Raw genomic sequence first — 16,269 nt, forward strand, 5'->3', positions numbered from 1 at the left:
AGAGCCATAAAATATTTTTTAACACTGAATACAACTAAATGCATGCATTTTTAAGTAATACCAACATTTTTAGAGTACAATAAGTCTCTTATTCTTTTTAATAACATTGTTATTCTGAAGCTAACCAATAATAAATAAAATACTTCTTACCAATAATGCGACTTCTTGAACAGGTGCGGTAGAAAATGGATGAATGGATTAAAATCCATGAGAATGTTTTATATTTTTAACACTGTGATTACCAGCGGAATTATTCATTACTTATCATGTTAAGCAATGTCAGCTAAGATTTATCTGAGAGCCAGATGCAGTCATCAAAAGAGCCACATCTGGTCCCCTACCCCTGTTCTAGAGGTAGGTGGTGCTTCACTTCCGTGTTGAGATTACAGTTAAGGTGCAGTGATAACATAACATTTAGATTGTTACTGTGACTGCTTTACTAAGTAAGATGACATAAAAGCTCAACAGAAATGAAAGACGGTCGGCAGGAAGTCAAAAGGAGACATTTTTATTGCAAACAGTCGATCCAACAGCAAAACATTTCAAGACACTTTCTCAAACCATTAACTTTTCTGGCTTCAAAATAAACGCGCTACGCTATACATCTGGTTTAACTACATTTACAAAATAAAAATGTCTTACACTATGATCATGCTTTTGTTAAAAAGGGATGGGCACCGGATCCGGTACTTTTTTGACACCGACCGAAACCAGCCGATATTACCGGGCACCGATCCACGTAATATCCAGCGGTGCAATGTTTTGATGTCTGGGTTGCGTGTAACGTCACGTCTGTTTGAATGAGCACCTGCAAGTGGCAAGTACTTGCTAGCACTTGAGAGGAAAACAGGCGACTTCGAAGCAGACATGCTCTTAGTAATCTGTCAGCCCATCAATGTTTCATGACAAAAGCACAACCACGACAAATAGAAAACGCTCTAAAGTGTGGCTCGTCTTTTCAAAATGCAATGCCAGTACAGGTTACGCTTGCAAAAATCAAGGCAAGTGGCGGAAATACTTCCAATCTGAGGAAGCACCTGGTTAAACACAGGATTTATCTCCTGGCTGAAGAGTGCAGCCAAGTTAGATGTACGGCTACAACGCCTGCATTTGGCACTTTTGGCGACTTGGCTGAAGCCAACAACACCGGGGAAGAAATGGCATTAACATTTGGTGACGATAACAGTGACATCGTCGTCATCATCCTCTACGTCTGCTCCAGGTAAAAAGCCTAGTGTATAAGAATACATTAGCTTTGCATTTTAACTATCAATATATTATAATCAGCTCAGTTCCTTGTACTGTACTTTGTAATGTTAATGGAAAGTTTTTGCTTCACTTTCATATGTAGTTTAATACTTTAGAAGGAAAAAAAAAAAAAGGTCTTAAGTTTCACTCCATCCTCTTTTGCTAGTTTGTTTTTAACTTAATTGCCTTAATTGCTTCCATGGACCCCCAGCACATATTTTCCAGATAGAAAAAGAAAAGCGTACATGGAGTTTTATTTTGTGCAATACTAAGAAAATAATACTGAATTGTTGGAGTTTAGCGTTTTAATGTTGAAGAAATGTGCAAACCAATTGCAAACATGTTACTATACAAATAATTGGATATTGTTTTGATATATTTTATGATCGATCGATAAAGACAAATAAATATGTTACATTTAATCATTTTAAAATGTCATTATCACAAAAAAAAAATTTACCACAAGAACACACACAAAAGTACCAACAATTGGTACTGTTGAGTACCAATATTGATTCCTAGGTACCAGGAGTACTGTATCGATTTAAGTGTGAAAGGTACCCATTCCTATTTGTCAGAGATGTTTAGTCATATTATTCTGTGATATTTGCACCTAAAGAAAAGCTAGTACAACAGTTGAGGAATATTGTGTAAATTATTTTATAACATGTTCTGGTCGATTCCTCATTTACAGAATGATGAGCAGGCAGAATATTCCATTTTATTAATTAATAGGGAAGGTTCAAACATTGCCATGCAGAAATATAAAAACCTTTAACTTGTACAACATGTAATGTACAGAATATCAGAAGCATTTATTCAGGTAGAAATATCACAGATTACAGCTGGGATAGGCTCCAGCCCCCCTCCCCCGTGCCTCCAAAAGGGACAAGCGGTAGAAAATAGATGGATGGATATTACCAAACATCTTTGACAATCAAAACATGATCATAACAATCCACATTTTGTGTTATGCGTGAATTGTTTCTTTAAACATGGAAGTGTAGCTCCTCCTCTAAATTCAAGTGCTCCTAAAGCAGGAATACAAATTCTGTATTTATACAAAATCTGGCAAGACACCAACACACAGTAGGCATTTTTTTAAATAATTATTGTCATTAAATCATGTTTTTCCTTTTTGTGACGAGCTGTTTAAAAAAGCATAAAGTTTAAAATACATTTCATTAAAGCAAATTAATTATCCGTTCACAGGGTTAAAACTTGAAAATGTTCTGTCCAAGGTACATTTAATAATGATAAAAAATTATGTTTATCTGCGATTCATTTTGAGTTAACTATGAACAAAATGTGATTAATCGCTATCGTTTGACAGCCCTAGTTTAAAGTGGTCCAAGTTCCTCTATACAACAGGAGCACTCTAGTGTTTTTAGGAATTGGCTGTAAATATTTTTGCCTCCCAAGTTTCAACTGAACTAGGGTGCTGGTATGGTGTCATTCCCGGGATGTATTAGGCCCATGGGCTGTCAGCTGAATAGCCCTGCGGCCTGCTCTACAGTAACCTCAGAAAATATAATGCTGTACAGTTTCTGCACACCTCTGACGAATGGCATTTTTTTAATGCAATAAATGAATCATTTTAAAACCTTTTCCACGTATATCAAAAAAAAAAAAAACAGTCAATGAAGTCAATAAGATTACTAACCACGTTAGCTACTGACTTTTTATGATTTATTTAAGGAACAAAGTTGTAAGAGTGAAATTCTGCAATAGCTACAAATATTGACTTCACTGTTGAAACCGCTAACTTAAAATATGGTGGTAAATGATATATCTTTTTTAAATGTATTTTTGTGTGTAGTGTTTACAGATTTTGTTTGAATTTCAGTTTGTTTCAATGCATATTTTGAAAGGGTTTATTTAAGGTCTTGCTTGACAACTTTGGGTTATGGTTTTGATTTGCATGCAGTTACAATATAGTACATCACATATTTACAGTTTTTCAATACAACATGTCCAAAAAGGAGCAGGAAAAAGCAGAGCTTATTTAATCCTATACCTTTTTCAATACGTTTTATGATGTTTATCAGGATTCTTCTTCTTTGTACTTTGTAAACACTTTGAATTTGAACAGTTCCCTAAACTGGATCATATTAGTACTTTGTTTGATTTCTTTGTTCAATCCATACCATAATTTAACTCCACATTTCAATATACTAAAAATGTTTTAAGTGTTGTATGTGCATACAAAATGTTTTAAGTAACATTTTTCCATTAGGTTATATGTCTCTTTTGTTGAGAAAAATTGTTGTACATTCTTGGGTATCAGGTTTTAGTTTGCTTTGTGCATACTTTTAGGGGTTTGCAAATACACCAAATAATACAATTTAAATATTTTTGATTCTATAAATAAAGAGTTTGGGGGTGCTCTAAATCCAACATTATGTACTGCGATTTTCTAACTGACTTTTTTGTAACATGGTTAGTGAATGAAGTGTACTTGTAGTAGTAATTTCCCCATATTTCTACACAATAACTCAGATATGGTAACACTAGCGAACATTAGAGATGTTTTTGGTTCAGAATAGGGATGTAACGGTAAACGGTATAATGATAAACCGCGGTAAAATTCCAGACGGTTAGTAATACCGTTTAAATTTTTAATCACCAAAAAAAACTTATCAAAAAATGTATTAATGCATTCAAGCCAATGCTGCTTACTTCCTGGAAACTAAAGCCCCTGCGCACTAGAGGCGTTCGGCTCGAGAAAACATTGTGGCAACTACACAGACTTTGCTTTGAAAATGTTCCCTACGAGCCGATCGCTTCGTTTCACTTCATTTCAATCGCTTCTACTTCCGTGGAGTCTTGGTGTGCATTTAAGAGCGCAGTGCTGTTGGAGGAGAAACATATTCGATGTTACGGTTTCATTTTGAACATGCAACTAGCATCCTTCCGTCAGCTGCTGGGACAGAGCTACCATGCAGCAGGCAATGTGTCGGGAACTTTGCCACAACTTGTTTATAAAGTCTGTAGTTTGTTGACTGGGATGCTCACTCATCCTTTAACTGCTAACTTTGTTAGTGTTCCAATAACATCAATAGTAGCTAAAATGTATTTTCATTTCATTGAATTGAACGCAGGCTGAGTTGTCGGTGAGGCCCTCGTATTGTTCTGCTCAAACTCTCAAAGGATTTGTCCCAATACAGCATGTACATTTAGGACATGTGTACATAACTTAAAAAATAATTGTCTCTATGAAAATGTAAAAATAGATATAAAGGCATTATGTAATAAAAAGCTGGCATGCTGATACTATTAATGAACAAAAACACAAATATTTGTCTTCAAATAAATGGATAACGTTTATCTAGAGCAGGAGTGCTCACACTTTTTCTGCAGGGCGAGCTACTTTTCAATTGATCAAGTCGTGGGGATCTACCTCATTCATATATATAATTTATATTTACTTATTTATGAAATATATGTTTTTGTTAATAAGTTAAAGGTGTTTAATGATAATGCAAGCATGTTTAACACATATAGTTAATATTGTTAATAAATTAAAGGTGTTTAATGATAATGCAATCATGTTTAACACATAGTTAATATTGTTAAATGATAAATGGGTTGTACTTGTATAGCGCTTTTCTACCTTCAAGGTACTCAAAGCGCTTTGACACTACTTCCACATTTACCCATTCACACACACATTCACACACTGATGGAGGGAGCTGCCATGCAAGGCGCTAACCAGCACCCATCAGGAGCAAGGGTGAAGTGTCTTGCTCAGGACACAACGGACATGACGAGGTTGGTACTAGGTGGGGATTGAACCAGGGACCCTCGGGTCGCGCACGACCATTCTTCCACTGCGCCACGCCGTCCCCATGTTGTTAATAAATTAAAGGTGTTTAATGATAATACAAGAATGTTTAATACATATAGTTAATATTGTTAATAAATTAAAGGTGTTTAATGATAATACAAGTATGTTTAATACATATAGTTAATATTGTTAACAAGTTAAAGGTGTTTAAAGATAATGCAAGCATGTTTAATACATATAATTAATATTGTTAACAAGTTAAAGGTGTTTAATGATAATACAAGAATGTTTAATACATATAGTTAATATTATTAATAAGTTAAAGGTGTTTAAAGATAATACAAGCATGTTTAACACATATAGTTAATATTGTTAACAAGTTAAAGGTGTTTAATGATAATCCAAGCATGTTTAACACATATAGTTAATATTGTTAATAAGTTAAAGGTGTTTAAAGATAATGCAGACATGTTTAACACATACAGTTAATATTGTTAACAAGTTAAAGGTGTTTAATGATAATACAAGCATGTTTAATACATATAGTTAATATTATTAATAAGTTAAAGGTGTTTAAAGATAATACAAGCATGTTTAACACATATAGTTAATATTGTTAACAAGTTAAAGGTGTTTAATGATAATACAAGCATGTTTAACACATATAGTTAATATTGTTAATAAGTTAAAGGTGTTTAAAGATAATGCAGGCATGTTTAACACATATAGTTAATATTGTTAACAAGTTAAGGTGTTTAAAGATAATACAGGCATGTTTAACACATATAGATTCCTTTCTTTCATGAAGACAAGAATATAAGTTGGTGTATTACCTGATTCTGATAACTTGCATTGATAGGAATCAGACAGTGGTGCTAAAAACGTCCGCATTTTCGAATGGAGGAGAAGGAAGTCCTCCTTTCTGTCCAATACCACATGACGAGTCCACATTTCAAATTGTTTTTGGAAATATTCGACATCGTGTCATCCGGACCAAAGGGGAAGCGAACCATCCAGACTGTTATCGACGCAAAGTTCAAAAGCCATCTTATTTGTCCAGCTTCCGTACTCCTTTGTATACACTTTACAAGAAATACATTGTCGGCAAACTCCGTAGCTTGCTAGCTTGTGCACGCCAGCTTTCTGAGACTCGTTTTGTTAGCGCAACTGTGCAACTGTGCAGTCGGTCTTTGGAGTTTTGACGACAGGTACGGCGCCAGAGTCTGTTGAAATAAAGTGTTTCTCGCCTTCCAGTCGGTAATTTTAATGAGCTGGCAGCAGCCAGCGTCATCTCAGAAGACCCTCGGGTGCCGTGAATGTCAATCAAGTGACGAAAGTGACGTCATAGTGAAGATTTATGATCGCTCATTTTTAGGACTATTTTTTTAATACCTGGCTGGTGATCGACTGACACACCCTCCGAGATCAACCGGTAGCTCGCGATCGACGTAATGAGCACCCCTGATCTAGAGCATTTTTATTAGATATTACAAATTACACTCCAACACTGTTCTACCTAACATAATGAATAATCCTGATTAATAATCGTGATTTCAATATTGATCAAAATAATCTTATATATTATTTTGCCCATAATCGTGCAGTCCTATGTGTAAGACTAGAGCTCATATATGACCACTATTTTATCTATGTGGACAAAAAGTGCAGTTACGTCTTATGTCCATAAGGTGCTATCTTGCGAAATCGTCACATTTATATTATCTGTTTATAGTAGAGATGTCCGATAATGGCTTTTTTGCCGATATCCGATATTCCGATATTGTCTAACTCTTAATTACCGATTCCAATATCAACCAATACCGATATATACAGTCGTGGAATCAACACATTATTATGCCTAATTTTGTTGTGATGCCCCGCTGGATGCATTAAACAATGTAACAAAGTTTTCCAAAATAAATCAACTCAAGTAATGGAAAAAAATGCCAACATGGCACTGCCATATTTGTTATTGAAGTCACAAAGTGTATTGTTTTTTTTAACATGCCTCAAAACAGCAGCTCGGAATTTGGGACATGAGGGCATGAGGAGGTTGAGGGGGTAGGGGGGGTGTATATTGCCGGAAGAATTAGTGCTGCAAGAGGTTCTGGGTATTTGTTCTGTTGTGTTTATGTTGTGTTACGGTGCGGATGTTCTCCCGAAATGTGTTCTTGTTTGGTGTGGGTGCACAGTGTGGCGCATATTTGTATCAGTGTTAAAGTTGTTTATACGGCCACCCTCAGTGGGACCTGTATGGCTGTTGACCAAGTATGTATTGCATTCACTTGGGTGTGTGAAAATCCGTAGAGATTATGTGATTGGGCCGACGCGCAAAGACAGTGCCTTTAAGGCACGCCCCCAATATTGTTGTCTGGGTGGAAATCGGGAGAAATTCGGGAGAATGGGCGCCCCGGGAGATTTTCGAGAGGGGCACTGAAATTCGGGAGTCTCCCAGGAAAATCGGTAGGGTTGGCAAGTATGACTGGAAGACGCAACTGCTCTGTACTTCTCCCTACGTCCGTGTACCCCTCCGTACAGCGGCGTTTTAAAAAAGTCATAGATTTTACTTTTTGAAACCGATACCGATAATTTCCGAGATTACATTTTAAAGCATTTATCGGCCGATAATATTGGCAGTCCAATATTATCGGACATCTCTAATTTATAGTATCATTTTGTTTCTGCCATATTACTTTCTTTATAATGCATTTGTTGCTTTAATGTGCACATTCAACGTTCTACTTGAGGTACATATATACATTTTGAATGTGTCCGAGTGCAGCTGGGATAAGCTCCAGCACCCCTCGCGACCCCGAGAGGGACAAGTGGCAGAAAATGGATGGATGTTTCTGTTTTTTTTAAATAAAACTTGGTTGAAGGATTTCAGTATAAGTACTTTCTGAAAATGTTGAGCACATTTAAAATTACCGTGATAATAATGATAACCGTGATCATTTTGGCCACAATAACCGTGATAAGAAATGCTCATACCGTGACATCTCTAGTTCAGAACATCCATCCATCCATCTTCTACTGCTGCTTACCCAATTTTGCTTTATTCATTATTAAAGTACAGCAGGGTCTGGATTAATTTTTGCCTTGTTCCTCACTTAAAGCGCGAGTGAATAATAAGTTTCATTGTTGTGAAGACGTAATAAATCTGAAATAGAAAAAGATGATGCAGTATTATCTACTCACAGATGCTACCTGTTTGAGCGCACAATAGCTAGCCCTGGAATAAAATAATCAAACCTTAATTCCTAATGCACACGCAAGGTTCTCACAGGAATGAAGCAAAAACTAATCCTGACCTACTGTATTTCTTGCCACCATATGTTGTATATTTTCTAAATGAGATTTCCAGTTCATTTTATCTTCTATAATTAAACCTCAAAAAAAAAAAATTTTTTTTTTTTTTTTAATCGTGTTTGTGTTATTTGTGAAACTAAATTACTGTAATCGTAAAATGTGTCTCTCAAATCATTGAGAAGGTACAAGAGGCAAAGGATGTGAAAGTATTTTAAATTATTATCAATCAATCAACCAAAGTTTACTTATATAGCCCTTAATCTCAAAGGGCTGCACAAGCCACAACGACATCCTTGGCTCAGATCATACATCAGGGCAAGAAAAAACTCAATCCAATGGGAACAACGTGAAACCCTGGAAAGGACTGCAGACCACCCCACATCCCCACCCCTTGGGTGACCAGTGCAATGGATGAAAGGGGATATGGTATTAAGTCTTTTACAAATCCCGTATCCATATGAGTTGGGAAGTTGTGTTAGATGTAAATATAAACGGAATACAATGATTTGCAAATTATTTTCAACCCATATTCAGTTGAATATGCTACAAAGACAACATATTTGATGTTCAAACTGATAAACATTTTTTGTTTTGCAAATAATCTTTAACTTTAGAATTTGATGCCAGCAACACATGACAAAGAAGATGGGAAAGGTGGCAATAAATACTGATAAAGTTGAGGAATGCTCATCAAACACTTATTTGGAACATCCCACAGGTGTGCAGGCTAATTGGGAACAGGTGGGTGCCATGATTGGGTATAAAAACAACTTCCCAAAAAATGCTCAGTCTTTCACAAGGAAGGATGGGGCGAGGTACACCCCTTTGTCCACAACTGTGTGAGCAAATAGTCAAACAGTTTAAGAACAACATTTCTCAAAGTGCAATTGCAAGACATTTAGGGATTTCAACATCTACGGTCCACAATATCATCAAAAGGTTCAGAGAATCTGGAGAAATCATTCCACGTAAGCGGCATGGCCGGAAACCAACATTGAATAACCGTGACATTCGATCCCTCAGACGGGCACTGTATCAAAAACCGACATCAATCTCTAAAGGATATCACCACATGGGCTCAGGAACACTTCAGAAAACCACTGTCACTAAATGCAGTTCGTCACTACATCTGTAAGTGTAAGTTAAAGCTCTACTATGCAAAGCGAAAACCATTTATCAACAACATCCAGAAACGCCGCCGGCTTCGCTGGGCCCGAGATCATCTAAGATGGACTCATGCAAAGTGGAAAAGTGTTCTGTGGTCTGACGAGTCCACATTTCAAATTGTTTTTGGAAATATTCGACATCGTGTCATCCGGACCAAAGGGGAAGCGAACCATCCAGACTGTTATCGACGCAAAGTTCAAAAGCCAGCATCTGTGATGGTATGGGGGTCCATTAGTGCCCAAGGCATGGGTAGCTTACACATCTGTGAAGGCACCATTAATGCTGAAAGGTACATACAGGTTTTGGAACAACATATGCTGCCATCTAAGCGCCGTCTTTTTCATGGACGCCCCTGCTTATTTCAGCAAGACAATGCCAAGCCACATTCAGCACGTGTTACAACAGCGTGGCTTCGTAAAAAAAAGAGTGCGGGTACTTTCCTGGCACGCCTGCAGTCCAGACCTGTCTCCCATTGAAAATGTGTGGCGCATTATGAAGCGTAAAATACGACAGCGGAGACCCCGGACTGTTGAACGACTGAAGCTCTACATAAAACAAGAATGGGAAAGAATTCCACTTTCAAAGCTTCAATAATTAGTTTCCTCAGTTCCCATTTATTTATTGAGTGTTGTTAAAAGAAAAGGTGATGTAACACAGTGGTGAACATGCCCTTTCCCAACTACTTTGGCACGTGTTGCAGCCATGAAATTCTAAGTTAATTATTATTTGCAAAAAAAAAATAAAGTTTATGAGTTTGAACATCAAATATCTTGTCTTTGTAGTGCAGTCAATTGAATATGTGTTGAAAAGTATTTGCAAATCATTGTATTCCGTTTATATTTACATCTAACACAATTTCCCAACTCATATGGAAACGGGGTTTGTATAATAGTGGTTAACTATCAACCTTTTTTCCACCTAGTAGCATCCAAAACTGTAGCATCAGTGTCTGATTTATTATTGTCCAAAATAACGTATTTTATATACAGTAAGTACCTTCTTAAGTGTGTCCAATTGACCCCGGGGGTCTCATTTGAGCACCACTGCTCCATAACACTTAAAAACCTGAAAACTCACTGAATTTGAATTGTTCCTCAAATTCCTCTTGTTTCTTGTCTCTCTGCTCAGCCAAACGTTCAAAAAGGGAACGTGAGTCATACGCTTCCTCCGGGGCTTCTAAAGAAAAAAAAAAATACATTAACAGATGTAAATATTTACAACTGACATATGCACGAGTGTTTTCATTTGGATCTTTGTCATGTGGCTGTGCTCTTACTCTCTGGGTCTTCTGGCTTCCTCACTTTTTCCCACTCTTCTTGTCTTTTTTTCCGCCTCTCATCAAGTTCTGCTTCTGAGACAAACTTCCTTGTGAGCTCAACGCCTGTTCCTTCTGCTGCCATTGCAACTCATCTATAGTGCACACATGGCAGTAAAATTCACTTTCATTCGAAAGAGAGAGTTTCTGCAGAGCACTAGTACACCACTTGGTCAGTGTCTCAACACATTAAAATATATTCTTTAGCTCTGAAGTCAAGCAATTAAAAAGAATAATTCAAAACATTTCACATTTGTTCAGCTAAACACATTCTGCCGAGTGTAAAAATGAGTATGCAAGTATCATATTGGCTTTGATGCAAATTTGCACCAAACATGGATACACTATAACCCAAATTTCAGGTGAGCGAGTCAATCTAAGTATCGTCAGTCTAGTATTGATATTGGATCAAAAGGTACCATTGAGAATAGCAGTCTCTTTTTCAAGAAGGTCCTGCACATTCATACACCAGTGTAGGTGTCAATGGAAGATAGGTGGGCTGTGATTAGGATGGCGGAAGCTGGCATCGGACCTTGAACCCTCAAGTTGCTGGCACGGCCGCTCTACCATTCGAGCCAAGCCATCCAAAATGCCGTTATGATTATGGTATGAATTAATATCAAACAATCGCGTCAGGTATTTGATGGGACAACTTTAAATTGTCAATATAGGCTACAGAGTCTCATTTCTTAACATCGTCTGCTAGTGGTGTGCCTCGGGACTTTTTCCAATGAAAAAAACATGCCTCGGCTCAAAAAAGGTTGTAAACCCATGCCCTAATGGGTATCATTCAGGGGTCGTGATTGCTTGGATTTACATGATGTCACGTCCGGCTCATTGTATATGTGTGGTGGTCAAGCCAGCGTCTGTTCTCAATGGGTACTAGGCAGCGTTTTGCCTTTCTCGGAGAAAAATGGCCTATGCTTGCGTTGATTTCGGTTGTCCGAGTAAAATCTAAAAGAGTTGAGCTTTTAACAAAGGCAGCAATCATAAACAAAGCTTTCACCACATACACAATGTTGAGATCTATAGTTATATTTTGATAAATATGGGGAAAAACATGCATACTCTTAAACGGCGTGTGTAACAACAGTTAAGACAACAAACATGGCAGTAGGCATTAAGTTAAATTGTGAAATGCAACCTCACTCGGGCAAGGAGTCTTGATACCAGTGTCCGTGACCCAGCACACACAAAGAGACGTTTTAGACCTCAATGCTTTTACAAGTTTTCGTCGGCTTTGTCTTGTAGAATTACGCCTGAAGCACAAGATAGTTCGATATGTCTGGGAACGTGACCGATGGATAATCCTTGATATCCCTCGACAAAATGTTTGAAAAGCACAGGGATCTATTCCATTGCATTGTTAGATTTTTTTTCCCGTATCTGCTATTTGAAGGAAAATTTAAGCCTCTTTTGTACTCAGATAGTTTGTGCTGTACAACAGCAATCTTGGCTGCGTTGACCAACATTTTTTTCCCCAGGGAAGAAGTCACATGGTAGAATACAAGCAATACACACACTATCATAATACCTGTATGTTGAAGCTCTGTACGTTTGACTACGGTAGCCGTAACTCTTCGCGTTCCATCAGGCGGTGCAGCTCCGTAGCTTGCCAAAGTCATACTTAAACATCTTGACAGATTTTGAGCGCTGTGTGTAATGTTCTATATTCTCAATGAAGCATCAAAGTTCTGGGCTCGCTTGTTAACCTGTACTTCTATGAACAGGAGGCGTCAACCTGGAGTTCAAACTGTCCCTTATGTCTGACTGCCATTTACTGGTCAAACTTATTGCACCATGTCCCATATAAAATTGCTTTGAGGCCGATAAGCACAACTAGAATTAAACCGTGCATTAGGGGCACTGTCGATTTTTGAGAAAATGAACTGCCCTTTATCACCGATTCTGTTTATAACTTTTATGGACAGAATTTCTACGCGCAGTCAGGGCCTTGAGGGGATCCGGTTTGGTGGCTGCAGGATTAGGTCTCTACTTTTTGCAAATGATGTGGTCCTGATGGCTTCATCTGGCCAGTATCTTCAGCTCTCACTGGATCGGTTCGCAGCAAAGTGTGAAGCGACTGGGATGAGAATCAGCACCTCCAAGTCTGAGTCCATGGTTTTCGCCCGGAAAAGGGTGGAGTGCCATCTCCGGGTTGGGGAGGAGACCCTGCCCCAAGTGGAGGAGTTCAAGTACCTCGGAGTCTTGTTCACAAGTGAGGGAAGAGTGGATCGTGAGATCGACAGCCGGATCTGTGCGGCGTCTTCAGTAATGCCGACGCTGTTGTGATGAAGAAGGAGCTGAGCCGGAAGGCAAAGCTCTCAATTTACCGGTCAATCTACGTTCCCATCCACACCTATGGTCATGAGCTTTGGGTTGAGACGAAAGGACAATATCACGAGTACAAGCGGCCGAAATGAGTTTCCTCCGCTGGGTGGCGGGGCTTTCCTTTAGAGATAGGGTGAGAAGCTCTGCCATCCTGGAGGAGCTCAAAGTAAAGCCGCTGCTCCTCCACATGGAGAGGAGCCAGATGAGGTGGTTCGGGCATCTGGTCAGGATGTCACCCGAACGCCTCCCTAAGGAGGTGTTTAGGTCACGTCCGACCGGTAGGAGGCCACAGGGAAGACCCAGGACACGTTGGGAAGACAATGTCTCCCGGCTGACCTGGGAACGCCTCAGGATCCCCCGGAAGAAACTGGACGAGGTGGCTGAGGAGAGGGAAGTCTGGTCTTCTCTGCTTAGGCTGCTGCCCCCGCGACCCGACCTCGGATGAGCGGAAGAAAATGGATGGATGGATGAAAGGATTGTAAGTGCTTGAAGAGCCAAGTGTTTTCTGAGGTGGTACCTGGTGAAAAAAAGTTTGAAACCACTGCTCTAGCAAGACCAGCACAAATACAGCTTTGCCTCCCCCTTGTGGCCATTCTATATCAGCACACCTAAGACATTCAAGTATGTTTCCCTTTCTTCTGATGTAAAATATACAAACACCACAAACAAACGTGAAATATGGTAAGTCACGGGATTTTAAGTGCCAAAAATTATGTTTGTGTTTTGAGCTTACAAGCCAGCATTTAGATAAGAACATTAGTTCATCATTTGCTTTTGCAAAAGCAAATAATGCGTACGCCATCTGAAAACACACCTAATAAATGTATATCAACAAAACAAACACATTTAGCAGACAAAGAAGTGCTTTAGTAATACAAGCTACAGTCAAGCAGTCCTCTTACTTGCAGCAATATAGCTAACCTTAGCTTCTTTAGCTTCCAGGCAAGCTGCCGTCACTCGACGTAAGAAAGCAGGAAAGTAATGTCTGCAAGTGCTGCTGCAGCACAAACATGACATGGATCTTAAACTATTACACATCACGACTGGTGACTGAGGTACTATTATTCATTAAAAACTTACCAAACACGGGTTGACGATATTATTAGGCCAATGACGTCTGCGTGTCACTGTAACACTGGCTTGTAGCAACCTTGATCATTTGACATTAGTTCCGGCCTATATCGACAACCATAGACGTCTTTTAAGGGTACGCAGCATCGAGCGCTACTGCCTACTGGCGCTGACGAGACGCGGGACCGCCATCTTGGAGTGGTGATCCGCTCCACTCAGTGCAATTCATTTGGCAGGAGCAATGAACTGTCAGCGCATTTAATTCATTTTACCTCACTGAATACCACTGATTTTTACGCGGTTTTTTGTCATACGTGTAGCTGAGATAAAGGACACATGTCTTGGCGTGTTTTATTATTCATAGTATGCTTAACAGTAATAAAATATTCTTATACGCTATAAGTGACCAGACGTCCGAGATCAAAACTGGGAATATCATCCCAGAGAAGGGGGAAAAAAAAGGTCAGCTATTTTTAAGTTCAAGAAACAATATGATTAGGTTATATATGCATGCGTATATCCTACATAAACAATGTATGAATACATTAGATATCTATATATCTTAGGGACCTATAGACTGGATGTCTGTTGCTGCAGCAGCAGAGAGTTTATTCAGTCTTGACACTTTGCATTAATATTTTGTATTACATTCTTCCCTTAAATGATTGTTTACAGTGATTGTTTTATATGTATTTTTTTATGTATGTCGCTTTGGATAAAAGCGTCTGCCAAATACGTAAACATAAACATATATAAATGTATTTCTTATTTCAACTTTATGTTATTCAAGTATGACGTTGTGGTCATACTCTTGTTTGCTAGTGGCTACAATTTCAGTACTATTGAAGATATTTGCTCCTTCTCAACTCTGTGGTAATATTATTTTCACAAAATACAACCAATAGTACGTTAATGTTAAATCTTACTTGTGAAAAGTAATCCCCCGATTCCTTTTTTCAACAGTCCGCTCATTTGAGCAGGAACACGCTGAACACCAACCCGGCATCTTTGTTTTCTACCTGTCAACTGTCAGTTTAGGCTGCTGGCCGGCTCCTCATCACCACTTCAAGATGGCGGCCGAATTTCTCGCGTCACAGCAGCCAATGCTGCGTCTACTTACAAGATGTCTATGTCGACAACGGTACAGTCCACTAATGTAGACATTAGTTGTATTGACTGCTAAGGCTTATGCAAAAAAAAAAAAAAATCAATAAATAAACAAATTAAAAAAAATAAAAACAGATAGAGTTTATATTTGATCTACCTGTTCTACACATTGTAATTAATCAGTTCAACAAAACAAGATTTAAAAAACAATGGCCACAATTTGTCTTGTTTTGACTTTGTCTACAAATTCCCAGTAATACATATACATTTACAACACTCACCAAGAAATGTAAGACACCGCATGAGCTGAGCTGGGAGATTTAATGGAAATTTGTATTATTATTTTATTTATGCCTTTGTAGTATTATTGTATGGATATTCATTCCCTTTTTTGTTTCTACTGCTTACCTTTTTGTTTTGAATTTACACTTTGGGTCAGACTTAGACTTAGGCTTAGACCAACTTTATTGATCCACAAGGGAAATTGTTCCCACACAGTAGCTCAGTTACAAAGAATGGAAAGGGTAAGGGTGGAAAGGATAATGCACACAAGGACACAAAAAGAGGGCGAAAACAAAAGGTATAAAGTAGACTAAAAATGTACCATAGTAGCAATCTAAAATATAATATATATGTAATATTTACATATTATATATACAGTATATAATATATTCTGATATATTATATTATTCTATTATATTTTTATATAATTTATACAATATATAACACGGAAGAGTGAGTAGTGGCTGTTTTAAAATTGTGCTATACAAATATTTAAACATTGACCTTAACCTACAGCACATTTTAATATGTTTTGGTTTACCATGCAAAAAGTATGTCAGCCAACAAATCAAGAACGTTTAGGGGAAATACCCGATAAATATCATAATTATCATGGTAAGTATGTACCAATCAATCCATAATTTATTGACAT

At 38.1% G+C, this 16,269-nt stretch overlaps 1 protein-coding gene across 3 annotated transcripts in view; it reads right to left on the reverse strand.

Moving 5' to 3' along the window:
• psme3ip1 (proteasome activator subunit 3 interacting protein 1) overlaps window positions 1–14,383 on the reverse strand; it is a 44,027-nt gene extending 29,644 nt beyond the window's left edge. For 2 of the 3 annotated variants that reach the window (XM_072913934.1, XM_072913936.1), the window contains exons 1-3: window positions 14,238–14,383; window positions 10,788–10,921; window positions 10,589–10,687 (exon numbers count right to left, since the gene is read on the reverse strand). In XM_072913934.1, coding sequence (XP_072770035.1) covers window positions 10,589–10,687; window positions 10,788–10,911 — 223 coding nt within the window. In that variant the 5' untranslated portion in view covers window positions 10,912–10,921; window positions 14,238–14,383. The other variant, XM_072913935.1, reaches the window with a different exon arrangement.
• Between the last annotated feature and the right edge of the window lie 1,886 nt (window positions 14,384–16,269).

The sequence above is a fragment of the Nerophis lumbriciformis genome, linkage group LG10, assembly GCF_033978685.3.
Source record: "Nerophis lumbriciformis linkage group LG10, RoL_Nlum_v2.1, whole genome shotgun sequence".
Classification (NCBI taxonomy): domain Eukaryota; kingdom Metazoa; phylum Chordata; class Actinopteri; order Syngnathiformes; family Syngnathidae; genus Nerophis; species Nerophis lumbriciformis.